Below are 15,865 nucleotides of genomic sequence, written 5' to 3'. Positions count from 1 at the left end.
ACCCACAACTTTCCTGCAGACGTCAATCAATAGGCATTCAAACTGAACATGAACCACATCAGTCTCAACCAGTTCCAGTCATCATTTAATGTTGATTTTCCATGCTGGCATAGGTTGGATGGTTTGACAGGAGCTAGTAAGCCAGAGAGCTCAACTAGGCTTCGATTGTTTGTTTTCAAACGGTTTCTACAGCTGGATGCCCTTCCAAATGCCAACCACTTTACAGAGTGTACTGGGTGACTTATGTAGCACCAGCACAGGAGCAGTTCACGTGATGCCAGCATAGGGGTTCCTGGAATTTTGAGCCCTTCTCCCACTCACACTAAATCTCAGAAAACAACTGAGCTAAATTACTTTTTATAAAACAGGACCTCCCTCTCCACCACAATAATAAAAAAAAGTTAAAAAAACGAACTAAAAGTCCTCTTGAAAAACAAACTGTATATAATATACTTATTTTAATGACCAGAATACCTCATACCTTCCACTATTCCTCAATAGAATGTGAGGATAAACTTAATCCCATTGTCTTGTTAATGAAAGACACCTGTGCATTGAAATTCATTGCATTTTTTGTAATACAGGTGCAGTTACAGCTGTGTGGTAAGAAGTCCACCTCACAATCACACGGTTTCAGGTTCAGTCCCACTGCATGGCACTACAGGCAAGTGTCTTCTACTATAATCTTGGGCTGACCAAAGTGTTGTGAGTGGATTTGGTAGATGGAAACTGTAAGAAGTCTTGTGTATGTGTGTCTGTGTCCATCACAGCTTGATGACCAGTTTGATATGTTTATATCTTAGTAACTTAGTAGTTCAACAAAAGACACCAACAGAATAAGTACCATGCTTTAAAAACAAAAGTACTAGGGTCAATTCATTCAATTAAGAATTCTTCATGGTCAGTGTCTAATGACTGAAACAAGTAACAGATAAAAGGGAGCATGAAATTGGAAATAATGATTCTATAAACAAAAATAAAGATACATTTTTTTCTACTCTAGGCACAAGGCCTGAAATTTTTGGGGTGGGGACCAGTCGATTAGATCGACCACAGTACACAACTAGTACTTAATTTATCAACCCCGAAAGGATGAAAGGCAAAGTTGACTTTGATGGAATTTGAACTCAGAATGTAAAGACAGACGAAATACCGCTAAGCATTTCACCCAGTGTGCTAACATTTCTGCCAACTCACTGCCTTAAAAATAAAGAGACATTACAAGAGCACTGAAAGAACCAAAACTTGGTGGTGGATGTAGATTATGAAATGTTATTTGGTTATAAAGCCTCAGAAAATAATCACTGCAGAAAGAAAACAGGCCTGAAACACTTGAGATAATCCTTATGATGAGATCTTTATGAAAGCAATGAGATAATCCTTATGATGAAATGATTAACAATTGACTCTTACAGTGAATCATTATTTCAAATTACATTTTTTGAAATGTTACATTCTTATGAAGATTTATTTATCCTTTAGCACTTACTGCAATTGATGGCCTATAAGACACACCCTTTTTTTTTTAACCCAAAAATGGCTTAAAAATTCCCTGCGTCCAATGCACTCAATGTAGGCTCAAAACTCGCGAATGTTGGCTGAAATTATACATCAGATGTCAGGTAGATGTAGCCTAGTAGCTTAGCCTATAACGAATGTGGATGCAATAAATTCTTTATAATTACTAGTAATAACATAAAGTTATACAGGTAAGTGGAAGAATTGAAACATTATTTCAGTGGTAATTTATTTTACAAAAGTATAGCCTAGACTAGGGTGCTTCTTATGCACTCATGTGTCATAGTCCATCAAATACAGTAAGTCGGCCATATCCAGTCCTAATAGTCTACCCGTTTTGTGTTCAGACTGTCCAGATCAAACCTCTTGCACCTACCCTACTATGTCATTGTAAAAATAAACAATCACATCACCAAAACCTTTAAGCTAAGGGATAATGCACTCTTTATTCAAACCTAAGAGGATAAATAAGTAGGTTAAACATATCTTTTATCTTTTACTTGTTTCAGTCATTGAATGATGGTCATGCTGGAGCACTGCCTTGTAGAGTTTAATCAAATAAATCAACCCCAGTACTTATTTTTTTTTAAAGTCTGGCACTTATTAAAAGTCTGGTCTCTTTTGCTGAACAGTTAATTTATGGGAACATAAACAAACCAGCACCAGTTGTCAAGCAGCAGAGAGGGAGCAGACAAGAAAGCACACACACACACACACACACACACAATGTGTTTCCACACAGTTTTTGTTGACTAAACTCACTCACAAGGCATTGGTTGGCCTGGGGCTGTAGTAGAAGATACTTGCTCAAGGTGCCTTGCTGTGGAACTAGACTCAAAACCACATGCTTGCAAAATGAGCTTCTTAACAATACAGCCTTGCCTCTGCCCAAAGAGGATGAGGTTCAACCTGTAAACTTTTGTAAGACTGTAACATAACCTTCATTGTGGCCCTTTTCTTACTAAAGTCAAAAGAACAGAGAGAGGTGAACTTGAGAAAAAGTATTTTGATTTCAGTTTTTGTTGTTTTACTTGTTTGTTGTATATCAAATGATCTTATCTGTATCTGAACAACACTATTAACAATATCAAGTTCTCGCAACAGCTGTTTTAGGTCAATTATGAAATGTACTCAAATAGGCGCAGGAGTGGCTGTGCAGTTATTCAGTTTGCTTCTCGACCAGATGGGTCTGAGTCCAGTCCCACCGCGTGATACCTGGGGCAAGTGCCTTTTACTAGAGCACCGAGTCAAACAAGACTTTCTGAGTGGATTTAGTAGATAGAAACTGAAAGAAGCTTCTCATGCGTGTATGTATCTATATATGTATGTTGGCATCTATATATGTATGTATGTAGTGTGTATGCATGTGTGTGTATGTGTGTGTATGTGTATGTATGCATGTGCACGTGTGCATATGTGTGTGTGCATCTCAACACTAAATGATGCTCATCATCATTTAACATCAGTTTCCCATGCAGGCATAGGTTGGATAGGATTCGGTAAGCTGTGGGGCTTTGTGGAGCTCTAGTATCAGTTTTGGCAGGATTTCTACATCTGGATGCCTTTTTTAATGTCCATCTCTTTATGGTGTATCCCAGGTGCTTTTTGTCTTCTTTTGGCATCTTGGCACTAATGAGGTTGCCATATAACATTCAAGACAGAAAAAAAAAACCCCCAGAGAAAAAAGGGAAAAGGCTCTCACTATTAAGTGGGGGAGGGAATATTTGGGAAGGAGGGATGCTTTATGCCTGTTGTTAAAAGGCTAAAGTTTGATGTGGGGTCAAGCAGAGGTGTCTTGCTTTAGAGAAGATACGTAGTTACTCCGCATTATATAAGGGTGAGTGTAAGTAAGTGGGAAGAAGATAAAGATGGTAGTAATGGAAAGTACCAGAGTAGTAGAAGGTGAGCATAAGAGAGGAAATGGACAGAGGGACAGTGGGGAGAAGAGGGTGGGTAGTAGCACAAGAAAGTGGTTTAATAGTAACTTCTACACAGTAATGCTTCAATATTGTTAATGTGATGAAATAGTAAACAAATTCTTTTTTTAAATAAATAAGAAATATCAATATTTCTCAACTGTTTGTGGTTATTACTAGTGTAACATATCAGAAAGAATATTTCAAGTGAAGGTTAAAACAGATTGCTGGTTAAATATATTAATTTTCACATAACCAATATAGGCTGCCAAATGTTTACATCTATGTATACGCATGCATGCATGCACACACGCGTGCGCACACACACACACACACCTTCCTTCCTTTCAATTCACTATACAACTACAAACACACACTCTCTCTCTCTCGCATCTCTCAGCTTCACTCCCAAAATAAAAAATGACGGCTGAACCATAAATAAATGACCTATTCTATACTAAAGTCAGAACAAAGAACAGAAAACAGTAGCGCCAAGGGCTTGTAATGAGATGATAAATGGATCAACAAAGCATAACGGAAAACAAAGGGAATTTTTTCTTTTCTTTTTTAACGATAAATCAAGATTTTTTTTTTTTTAATAATCAGTTGTGTTGACATCATTTGGTATTATCTTCATCACTTCTATGTTAGTGACACAGGCATGTCCTTGGAAACTGCAAGAATATCATATTTCCAATCCCACTTAAAATTTTTAGAGGTCTCATGCTTATGTAAAAAAAAAACTAGTGTTATAACTATTACTAGCATCATCACCACTAATCACTTTCTTATTAGCTATAGTGGCTGTTTTTTGTGGTAAATACAAGGAAACAAACAGATAAATAACAAAATGAATAAACAAATAACAAAAAAGGTTGTTAATAACTTTGCTGAACAAAATTCTAAGATTTATTCCACACTATTTACTTTGACAAAGGTCTTTTATTTTATTTCTTAAAAGAAACCATATTCTTCAGAATGTATCAAAAATAGTAGTTAAGAAAAACCTGCCATTGTAAACAAAATGTACACCCAGATGAATAAAACCAGACTAAACTATTACCATTAAACACTACACACTACAGAAACTAATTATTGCTGTTATACTATCAGATCATAGTAAGTGAATAACAGAGATAGGCACATCCACCATATTAGTAGTAACTATTTCAAGAAATTACACAGAATAACCAACCTTACCCAGTTTTGTCAATTCAAGTTGTGAGGAGTGTAATTTAAGAAAATATCAAACTTACATTTTCGACAATAGCTAAGATATGTTCGACAGCTTCGTCTTCTTCTCTAATGTGCTCTCTCATAGCAAGAGCAAATGGATCTAAATCCTCATCAAAGGTCTCCATCAAAAAAAAAAGTACAAAAATTACGCAATTTCTATAAAGGACGACATGGGGGAATCTGTTCTTCTGCCTACGATGTATCTGATGTAATAAATAATCTGCTGCTGCTGCTATGGAAATAATGGTATATAGCACAGTAGTAAGAGAACCAAGCTAGCGAAGGTTGCAGGAAGCAGACAGAGAGAAAGAGAAAAGTGAGAGAGGGGAGGGAGGGAGGGTATGAGGCAAGATTCTGAGTAATGCTGACAAGAAAGTGTATTAATAAACTGGCTGCTTTCTTCCTCTCCCCATCTCAATTCTAGATTATTCACTCTCACTAATTATTTCTTTGTAAATTATGTTTTTTCTTCTTTTTTTTTTGCGGAGAGCCAATAAAAAAAAAACATGAAAATAAACAACTACAATGTAGAAGAAACTAATTTTGTTTTCTTTTTCTTTTCATTGAAACAATAAAGAATTATTGATTCAAATTTTGGCACAAGGCCAGCAATTGGGAGGTGGGTGGGGTGTAAGTCTGTTACATCAACCCCAGTGCCTCAAAAGGATGAAAGGCAAAGCTGACCTCAGCATAATTTGAGCTTTGAACATAAAGACAAATGAAATGCTGCCAAGCATTTTGTCAGGTTTGTTAACAATTCTGAAAGCTCACCACCTTACAACAAAGGATTATTGGCATCAAAATGATAAGATATTTTTACATCGTCTGCTTCAAAGAGTTTTAAAACACAAACAGAAAAATGAGCATGAATCAATTGATGCATTTGGATTTAAGAAAGAATTTGACCAAAGTACAAGGTGTGGAATAAATCTGAGAATATTTATTCTTTTGTTTGTTTCAGTCATTTGACCTCAGGACTTATTCTTTGTAAGCCTAGTACTTATTATATCAGTCACTTTTGCTGAACCACTAATTTATGATTGTCAAGCAATGTTGTGGGGACAAACACAGACACACAAACATCATCGTCATCGTTGTCATCATTTAATGTCCACTTTCCATACTGCACCAGGCTCCAATCCAATCTGACAAAGCTACATTTATGGCACAAAGGTCCACTCAGCTGATTTCACAAGCAAACAACATTCAACACTTGGAATTACATTCCAAATAAAAACGAACAAAAAGAAAAAGAAAACGTACTGCCTATCATCATCATCATCATCGTTTAACGTCCGCTTTCCATGCTAGCATGGGTTGGACAATTTGACTGAGGACTGGTGCAACCGGATGGCTACACCAGGCTCCAATCTAATTTGGCAGGGTTTCTACAGCTGGATGCCCTTCCTAACGCCAACCACTCAGAGAGTGTAGTGGGTGCTTTTACGTGTCACCCGCACGAAAACGGCCACGCTCGAAATGGTGTCTTTTATGTGCCATCCGCACAAGAGCCAGTCCAGGGGCACTGGCAACGATCTCGCTCGAAAACCCTACAAGGCCAGTCAGGCGGTACTGGCAACGGTCACGCTCAGGATGGTACATCTTATGTGCCACCCGCACAAGAGCCAGTCCAGGGGCACTGGCAACGATCTCACTTGGCTTGCCGGGTCTTCTCACGCACAGCACATTTCCAAAGGTCTCGGTCAGTAGTCATCGCCTCGATGAGGCCCAATGTTCGAAGGTCTTGCCTCACCACCTCAGCCCAGGTCTTCCTGGGCCTACCTCTTCCACGGGTTCCCTCAACTGTTAGGGAGTGGTACTTTTTCACGCAGCTATCCTCATTCATTCTCACCACATGTCCAAACCAGCGCAATCGTCTCTCTTGCACACCACTACTGACGCTTCTTATGTTCAAATTTTCTCTCAAGATACTTACACTCTGACGGGTATGCACATTTACATTACACATCCAGCGGAGCATACTGGCTTCATTCCTTGCGAGCTTACGCATGTCCTCAGCAGTCACAGCCCATGTTTCACTGCCATGTAGCATAGCTGTTCATACACATGCGTCATACAGTCTGCCTTTTACCCTGAGTGAGAGTCCCTTTGTCGCCAGCAGAGGTAAGAGCTCTCTAAACTTGGCCCAGGCTATTCTTATTCTAGCAGTTACACTTTCAGCGCACCCACCCCCACTACTAACTTGGTCACCCAGATAGCGGAAGCTATCAACTACCTCTAGTTTTTCTCCCTGGAATGAGATAGAAGTTGTTTCCTGTTTGTTTACAGTGTTTATTGCACCTGAACATCTGCCACATACAAAGACTAACTTTGTAGTTAATCTGCCTTTGATATTGCTGCACCTCTTATGTGTCCATAGCTTGCACCGGGTACATCTTATAGAGTTACTACCTACTCCTTTACTGCATACTGAGCAGGGCCATCTACCTGAAGGGGTTTGTGTTTTATCTACCTTCCTACTTATTAGGATTTTGGTTTTTGCTAGGTTGACTCTAAGGCCCTTCGATTCTAGTCCTTGCTTCCACACCTTAAACTTCTCCTCTAGTTCTGATAGTGACTGCGCAATTAGTGCAAGGTCATCAGCATAGAGGAGCTCCCAGGGGCAACCTGTCTTGAATTCCTCTGTGATCGCCTGGAGGACTATGATAAATAGGAGGGGGCTGAGGACGGAACCTTGGTGGACCCCTACCTCTACCCGGAATTCATTACTGTACTCATTTCCAACCTTCACCTTACTGACAGCATAACTATTATTTCCGGTGAATGTCCGGATAAAAATCTGGATAATTCACAATTTGGACTCTAATTAGGCATACATAAAAGGACTGACTGGAGCAACAAAGAGTTTAAACCTGGGAACAATTGTATGACAAAAACCAATACATGTTTAAAATAACTACAATATAATTCATGAAAACAAAATTAAAGGAACTAGATTACATAATACAAATATCACAGAATTCAGTTAGCCATGAGCATTCCTAACAACTAGCCAGTCCAAGAATAACATTCTGACACTGAAGGGAGATGAAATTCAGATAAAAATCTGTGATCCAGGTCAAGTATGCTTCTTCTTTGGTAAAGTTGTTGTTTCTATGAGCAGAGAACCTTGTTTGGAGTGCTTTAACAAGAGGATTTTGAAAGAAATTTCATATTCACCTCATCAATGGGAGCCAAGTTGCTCTGGCAAGCCTCTATCATCAGCACTCAAAACCCACCTTTTCATTATTTTGGTCATATGTATATCAATATCCGGATCTATTTTAAAACGGGGGCCACGTTTTTCATTAATGTTTTACGTAGTGTTTTTGGTACGGAAAGACTTTCAAACTTCGTATACTTATCTATTTTGTGTTATAGAACAGAAAAATATTTTTGTATTCGAATTTATTTCATGTAAAAAATTGTCTTATTTCGATAATTTCAACCAATCACTGACAAGTATTCAGTTGTTTACATTTACTCCTTTGGCTGATTAAGCGATGTAAAGCGTATTTAATCTCCATACCTTCCTTTTATTTGCTTTTTTCATTTTAAATTTGCTTTAACCCTAACCCTAGCGTTAGGGTTAGGGTTAATTGTTTCAGAATCGTTTGTTTATGTAGTCGGCACTTAATGTATATCGGCTGAATGGACATCAGTAATTGGTTGAAATTACAGAAATACGACAACTTTAACATGGAATAACTTATGGATTTCTTTTTTTTAAAGAAGACTAAGAGAAAAAGATATTTTATATGACACATTCTACCAGTGTTCCAAGTTTCAAAGTGTTTCGTTAATGAAAAATGTGGCCCCCGTTTTAAAAATGATCTCAATATCCTAACAACTTTGTGTTTGGATTGGCAATGCCACCATAGCAGGCAGCTGAAGATATGGCAACAAGTCATCAAGGGAAATCTAAGATTAATTATTCATTGAAATATCAACAGATTACAATGCTGGAATGCAGATTGCTTTGAAATTAAATCTGACCTGGTCAGTAATAGACGACCACAGGTGACAATTGTTTGAGTCACAAATTCATGAGTTGAATGCTAATACAAACAAGAGAATATTAATGAAAACAATGTATTTGGTGTCAAGCAACTTGTCCATTTGAAGGAGTGTACTCAACTAATTATTTTCCAATTGATTACAGAATTATGCATTTATTACCTCTGTCTCAGTGTAGGCGGAGGTATTGTTCTCAGTAATGCATATTTGTTTGTCCATGGACAAGATATCTCAAGCACCGCTGAATGGATTCGGATCAAACTTTCTGGGATGTTTGGCCTCATGATTGGCACAAACTGATTAGATTTGGGGATTGATCTGGTACTGGACAAGGATTGTGGATAATCTTTCCTGTTTTTTTACTTAAATTTTGAGAGCGGGCAGGGTCATTTTTAGTATTTTCATATGTGAAAGCAGTTTATTTCAGATATTCTCATTTTAAAAATCCTCTCTGGCTAATCGTTGAGAGGACACTAGTGTTGCCTTGGTAGAGGTTTGCACTCTGTGAGTGCTTTTGTTATCCAAGTGTCACTATTATTCAGCAACGCCTTGCTTATTGTTTGTCATTTGTAAAGAAGGAAAGCATTTAGTTGCAAATTGAAATATGTGCATGAGATATTTTGGTATAGCTGTTTTGGCACTGTTATTCTCCACAACCCCACTCTGTCTCTCTCTCTCTGTTTAAGTGTGTGAGTATATTTCTTTTTATGTGTATGAGGAGAGAGAAAGTATTTGGCAATCTTGTTCAATTAATAAATTGCAATGTGTGTGTGTGTGTGTGTGTGTGTGTGTGTGTGTGTGTGTGTGTGCTCGCGTCTCCAGTGCCAAAAACAACAGTCACAAAATGTGGCTGGATGTCCAGTCAGCTGTGCCAAATCGTCAGTGCCCAAACAGCTATGACAAATCGTCTCATTTTGCTAATCATTTCCCATCTGCTCGGGATAATATCCACTATGTATACTACTATGCTTATTTCCAACACTAATATCACTTAACATTGCTTCTAGTAAACTCTCTGAGCAAATATTTTACCTTCAAATCCAATCCTGTTCCTATCAACCAATCAGATTTCATTGCACCACTTTTGCAGTTATTTAGTCACTGACAACACAACCTTGACTGCAATGTTATTTTGTAATAACATTACAAAGTAAATTTGAAGTCAAATAACTGAAGTTATAATAGTAACTGACAGAGGAGTAAATCTCAAAAGATTATCTAAACAACCAAGAAAGTTAGCAGCTTTTAGCAGAAAGTGTTGGAAATACTTGCAACAAATATGTCACTAAGATAATTTGAAGTGGTTATATCTCAGGTTTACTTGAATAAAATAACGTGATAGCGGTAGGGAATAAAAGGAAAAACAAAGAAAATGATATAAATTCACTTGCATATTGATAAAAAAACAATGAAAATATTTTCACAATGTTACACAATCTTATCAATATATTCTATAAAAACATTTCATTTGCTTTGAGTGCGAAAAGGGTCTGGATTCAATCCTCAACATCTCCAGAACATTCTTATACATGCAGAAAGCATCCAGTCCACACTGTAAAGTGGATGGTGTTTGAGAGGGTATCCAGCTGTAAAAACCCTGCCAAAATTGACCTCGCTTGTGTTTGTGCCATGTAAATAGCACTCAGTCCACTTTGCAGAGTGGTTGGTGTTAGGAAGGGCATCCAGCCATAAAAACCATGCCAAAACAAACACAGAAGTCTGGTGCAAGCTCATGCCTGGTCGCCAGCTCATGTCAAACTGTTCAACTCATGCCAGCATGGAAAGCAGACGTTGAACAATGATTTTAGGCGAAAATATTGAAATTATAGTAGGGTAGTTGTGAAAGGCTGGATCTGGTCAGTTTGAACATAAAACGGAGAATATCTGGGCTGGATTTGACTGGTTTAAATGCTAAAGGATTAATATTTTCTAATTTCTTTAATGTTTTCTGTTTCTTGTAGCCTAACCAGAGGAATTGTATGATAAGTCACTATTCAATATTGAAAGTAAATGACTTCAATAGTACAACTCAGTTTGACCACCCATAGTGCAGAGTACATATCTGAAGTCAAAGTTAATACATAAAAACAAGACAAATAAAATCGTTTTCTGAGCTATGATACTGTATGAAAATTCGTTTTACTCCTGAATATAAAAATGGCCAGAAATAACTGAAGTCACCATCACCATTTTAATGTTCAATTTTCCAGGCTTGCACAGATCAGACGGAATTGGTTGAGGCAGGTTTTTCTAAGGCTGGATAACCTTCCTGACGCAAACCTTCACCTGTTCCAAGCAAGGTAATATATTTCCATTGTTAAACATGGCCATCACATAGAACTCGAGACAAACAATTTCACTCGTATGACAATGATGCTCATTTACAGCCATCACATAAAGTCTAGCCAAGGGTACTCACACAGAGTTTCCTTCTACCACATCAGCTCACAAGGCTTTTCATTGGCCAGGGGCTATAGTAGAAGACACTTGCCCAGGGTGATATGCAGTGGGACTGAAACCAAGCTTCTTAACCAGACAGCCATGTCAGCATTTAAAGTAAAGCCAGAGTAAAGAAATCTATATATTATTAATAGAATTTTAAATGCTATCATCTGCTTATTATTATTATTATTATTATTATTATTATTATTATTGAACCATTTATGCATTTGTTGCATAGCAATCCCTGGTTAATTCATGACCATTTGATTTTGAACACTAATTTATTATGCCTGACATACTGATAACAATAAATAATAATACATATCCCAGATGGTGGTAATCAAAGATATGAATGAAGCCTTTCACATTTAAAGTAATAACATTTATGGACGCCTGGCTAAGAAGAGAGAGAGAGAGAGAGAGAGAGAGAGAGAGAGAGAGAGAGAGAGAGAGAGAGAGAGAGAAAGAGAGAGAGAAAGAGAGAGAGAGAGAGAGAGAGAGAGAGAGAGAGAGAAAGAGAGAGAGAGTGACAGAGAAAGGACACTGCTCAATGTTAGCAAGGTCTATGCAATATTTTTCCTTTAGAACAGTATTACTCAAAGTGGAGTGCATGCCTCACTAGTAGGGTATGCCACTAATTTGATAGGGTGTGGAAATATTTTGATAGGGCATGGCAATATTTTGGTAGGGCGTGGCAATATTTTGGTAGGGCGTGGCAATATTTTGGTAGGGTGTGGCAATGTTGCGGTAGGGTGTGGGTTATTTCAGAATGGGGCATAAGTAAGAAACAAGTGAATAAAACTTGCAATGAAATGTTCAGTCTTTGGACTGTGGTTATGTCGGGGTATCACATTGAAGGGTTTAGTCACATAAATCGCGCCCAGTACTTTTTTTAAAATCTGGTATTTATTTTATTAGTCTTTTTTGCTGATCCACTAAGTAATAGGAATGTAAACAAATACCAGCTCTCAAGGGTGGCAGCGGTGGACAAACAAAAACACACTATAGGCTTCCTTGCAGTTTTCATCTACCAAGTTTATTCACAAGTCATTGGTCAGCCTGGGGCTATAACAGTCACTTGCCTAAGGTGTCATGCAGTGGGACTGAGCCCCAAACCACATGGTTGCTAAGTGAGCTTCTTGATCACACAGCCATGCCATATACAAACTTTGTCCATTCATGGTGGGGTGCATGTTTATGTGTACACACACATTTCCAGCGGCATTCAAGTGTACAGATGGTTAGATGGTGTAGGGATGTTCTAAATGGAGTAGCTGAGGTCAAAATGTTCCATATTTCTGAGAGACTAAGTGGTTTCCATGAATGGAATGTCTTGACCTTAGCTACTCCACTCAGAACAATGGTAAATAGATGCTTCGTTTTTAGATTTATGATTTACTGATGATAAATATAACATCATCATCAAATGTCTATTTTCCAAGCTGACATGGGTTGGACGGTTTGATAGGAGCTGGTGAGCCAGAGAGCTTCACCCAGCTCCAATTATTTGTTTTTGCAAGATTTCAACAGCTGGATGCCCTTCCTACTGCCAACCACTCAAGGTGCTTCTTATGTAACACACACATTAAAAGAAGAAAAAAGAGGGGAAGAGAGAAAGAAAACAAAAAGACTTTCAGTGATCACCACACCTGTATTTTTATTTTGAAGAGGTCACCATCCTTAAACCCATTCCAATACAACGGTAAATGACTAAATAAATAAATGAATGGTGGATAGGAAGGGGGATCCCCCTTCTCTCTATCCCTCTCTCTACTTATCCCTCTCTCTACCTGTCCGTTTGTCTATCTATCTATCTATCTATCAGCTAATCTACCTACCTATATTCCTATCTATCTATCTATCTATCTATCTCCAATGTCATGGAACCTCATAAAAAAAAAAATTCTCTTCTAAACAAAACCCCCCACCAAAACATCTGTTTTATATAAATGAACAAGCTGTTTGTACATTCACCAAATTTTATTTAACAAGTTCCATAAACAAAAGAAAGCGCTAATAATAATGAAGAAACAAAAAGATTTTTTTTTCCAAAATTCTGACAACTTGAGGCAAATGCAACACTTACTGAGGTTTAACGTACCTATTTCAGAAAACAATCAGATACGAAACACTTATGAAAACTAATTCCATTGCTTACCTCTTCGAGCAGACGAGTCACAGCCTCAATATCATTGTATGTTCTAGTCATCTGGGTTACACGCTGCGCGCATAAGACTGAAAACAGAAAAGAAAGCAATTAATATTATAATGAAATAACATTGGGATGTGGAAAGCTGTTTTGTGTCCCATGACACTGTGACCAAAATAACAAAATAGGTAAAAATGATAAAAAGGAGCTGAAAAGATAAAAATTTAATTTAGATTACAGAAAAATTTGGATTGCAAAATTATGAGGGTGTATCAGGAAGTTCCCAAATCAGCCCTGTAAAAGTACAGCTGTACTCCAGCAAATAATGTATTTGATGTATAATTTATATTCAAGTCCCATCTCCTTTGAAATAGTTCCCTTGAGAATGTAACATCAATCACAGCACCATCATGTGTCTCAGAAACATGGCAGAAATCTTCTTCCTGAAGGTTGTTCAATGCTGCCTGTGAATCTTTCAATTTTACTTACTATCTTAAAGTGGTGCCACATCACCATCATCATCATTTACTGTACATCTTCCATGCTGGTATGGGTTGGATGATTCAACAGGATCTGATGAGTCAGGAGAGCTAGCAGAGCACGCTAGATGAAGTGCTTTGTGGTATTTTGCCAGTCGCTACATTCTGAGTTCAAATTTTGCCGAGGTCGACTTTGCCTTTCATGCTTTCGGAGTCAATAAATTAAGTACCAGTTGCCTACTGGGGTTGATCTAATCGACTGCCCCCCACCTCTCCATAAAATTTCAGGCCTTGTGCTTATAGTAGAAGGATCTGATGAGTCAGAGGACTGCATTGTGTCCCAATGTCTGCTTTGTTGTGATTTCTATGGCTGGATACCTTTCCTCATGATACCCACTTTACAGAGGGTACTGGGCATTTTCTTTGTAACACCAGCACTGGTGAGGTCACCACATAAGATTTAATTTCTTTTTAGGGAAAAAAACACAAAACCACAGCAGGAAATGGTCAAGCAAAATCAAAGAGCAATGAACACAATACATGTTCAGATTTTCTGTAAGAATCTCCTGGTAGACTTTATAATTGATTTCAGTCATGAAGGAAGCGATAGATTGTTTGGTGCTGGGCCTCATGAAATTTTCCTACATTTTCTAATGTTTTGCATGACTGGTCACTTTGAATGCTCATCATCTTCAACCAACACTTCAACTTTGAGAACCTTGTACCACTCAAAAACATGTGCCTGACCTAAAGCATGTTCACCAAAAACTTGATGAAACATTTCAAAAGGTCTTGGTAGCATATTTGCTGCTTTATACAAAATTTAATACAGGTACATCATCATCATTGGTTTAACAACCTATGTTTGCTTACATTAGACAGAATTTGTTGAGGCAGATTTTCTTCAGCTGGATGTCCCTCCTGTTGCTAACCCTAAACCGTTTCATAGCAAGGTAATATTTCCCCCATGGTCAAGCATCTTTCCCAGATGACTAGAAATGATCAACATTACTTGTATGGTGGTTAAACCTGTTTACAACCATCATGTGATATCACACACACGTGCACACATTAATAAATTGATCAAATTTTGTAGCCATTGTTAATATCATAGACCTGTTCTAACACACAATTACAATAACTCACATAATTGAAGATAACTAGAAAGCATGAAGCTTATTTGTAGACTGGCTCAGCAGGCTGGTAACTAAGGATGTTCAGCTGTATAGGCAGATATACTGAACAGCATAATCACAACACGTGCAGTCAGAAACTTTCTGATAACATCTCATATATGTCCTCCATATTTGAGCAACTCCATCCTGTCATGTAATCTGCTGAGTTTATAACAGCATCACCATCATCGTTTAATGTCCACTTTTCTGTGTTTGCATGGATAAGTCAGAATTTGATGAGGTGGATTTTCTATGGTCAGATACCCTTCCTGTGACTAGCCCTCACTTGGTTCCAAGCAAAGTAATATTTTCTCATAGCCAGACATGGTTTTCATGGAAGAGTGGAAACAAGCAACATCCCTTGTATGATGGTAGAAAATACTTGCTCAAGATGCCATGAAGTAGGACTGAACTCAAAACCACATGATTGAGAAGCTTATCTACACAGTTATACCCATGCCTCCACATTGCCATGCCTGCATCATGTAAATAGGTAAATAGTTACTAACTTGTAAGCAACTACATAAATGCTATCAGATTAGACCACTGTAAAATGCCAGTGAGTCTCACCCAGTTCACTTGTGATACAGATTATGGGTTTGTTTTCAACAAGACTAATCATAATACTAATCTTGAATTATTATTTTGAGAAACATGAGTTTTTTTTTTTACCTTTTCATTCAATTTGTCCCTGATATGTAAAATGTAAACAGTGTAGCTTGGTGCCTTTAGTTAAGAGTTATTAGAAAGAGGAAATACTGCTCTAAAGATTACAGCAATCAACCAATAGCAATCACTTCATTCATCTTACATTGCATTTAGGAGCCACATTCTTTCACTATCAAAGATAATGCTCTTCAGTGAGTTCAATGTCCAATGTCACAAATATTAACAATGATTTTACCAATTTTCGGTTTTTGGGTTGTTTAGAAC

The 15,865-nt window shown here is 37.7% G+C and overlaps 1 protein-coding gene across 48 annotated transcripts in view; it reads right to left on the bottom strand.

Annotated features, from left to right (window-relative positions):
* LOC106875482 (trafficking kinesin-binding protein 1) overlaps nt 1-15,865 on the bottom strand; it is a 212,321-nt gene that overhangs the window by 69,029 nt on the left and 127,427 nt on the right. For 42 of the 48 annotated variants that reach the window (XM_089356251.1, XM_089356261.1, XM_089356268.1 and 39 more), the window contains one exon: nt 13,288-13,364. In XM_089356251.1, the coding sequence (XP_089212377.1) occupies nt 13,288-13,364 (77 nt within the window). Of the gene's footprint in view, nt 1-4,690; nt 4,986-13,287; nt 13,365-15,865 lie in introns of those variants that run through there. The other 6 variants (XM_014923646.3, XM_089356269.1, XM_089356282.1 and 3 more) reach the window with 2 other exon arrangements.

This window comes from Octopus bimaculoides, chromosome 8 (assembly GCF_046866305.1).
Source record: "Octopus bimaculoides isolate indiv1 chromosome 8, ASM4686630v1, whole genome shotgun sequence".
In the NCBI taxonomy this organism is placed as follows: domain Eukaryota; kingdom Metazoa; phylum Mollusca; class Cephalopoda; order Octopoda; family Octopodidae; genus Octopus; species Octopus bimaculoides.
Note: the sequence above shows the minus strand (reverse complement) of the source record. Positions and strands in the feature narration are given on the sequence as shown.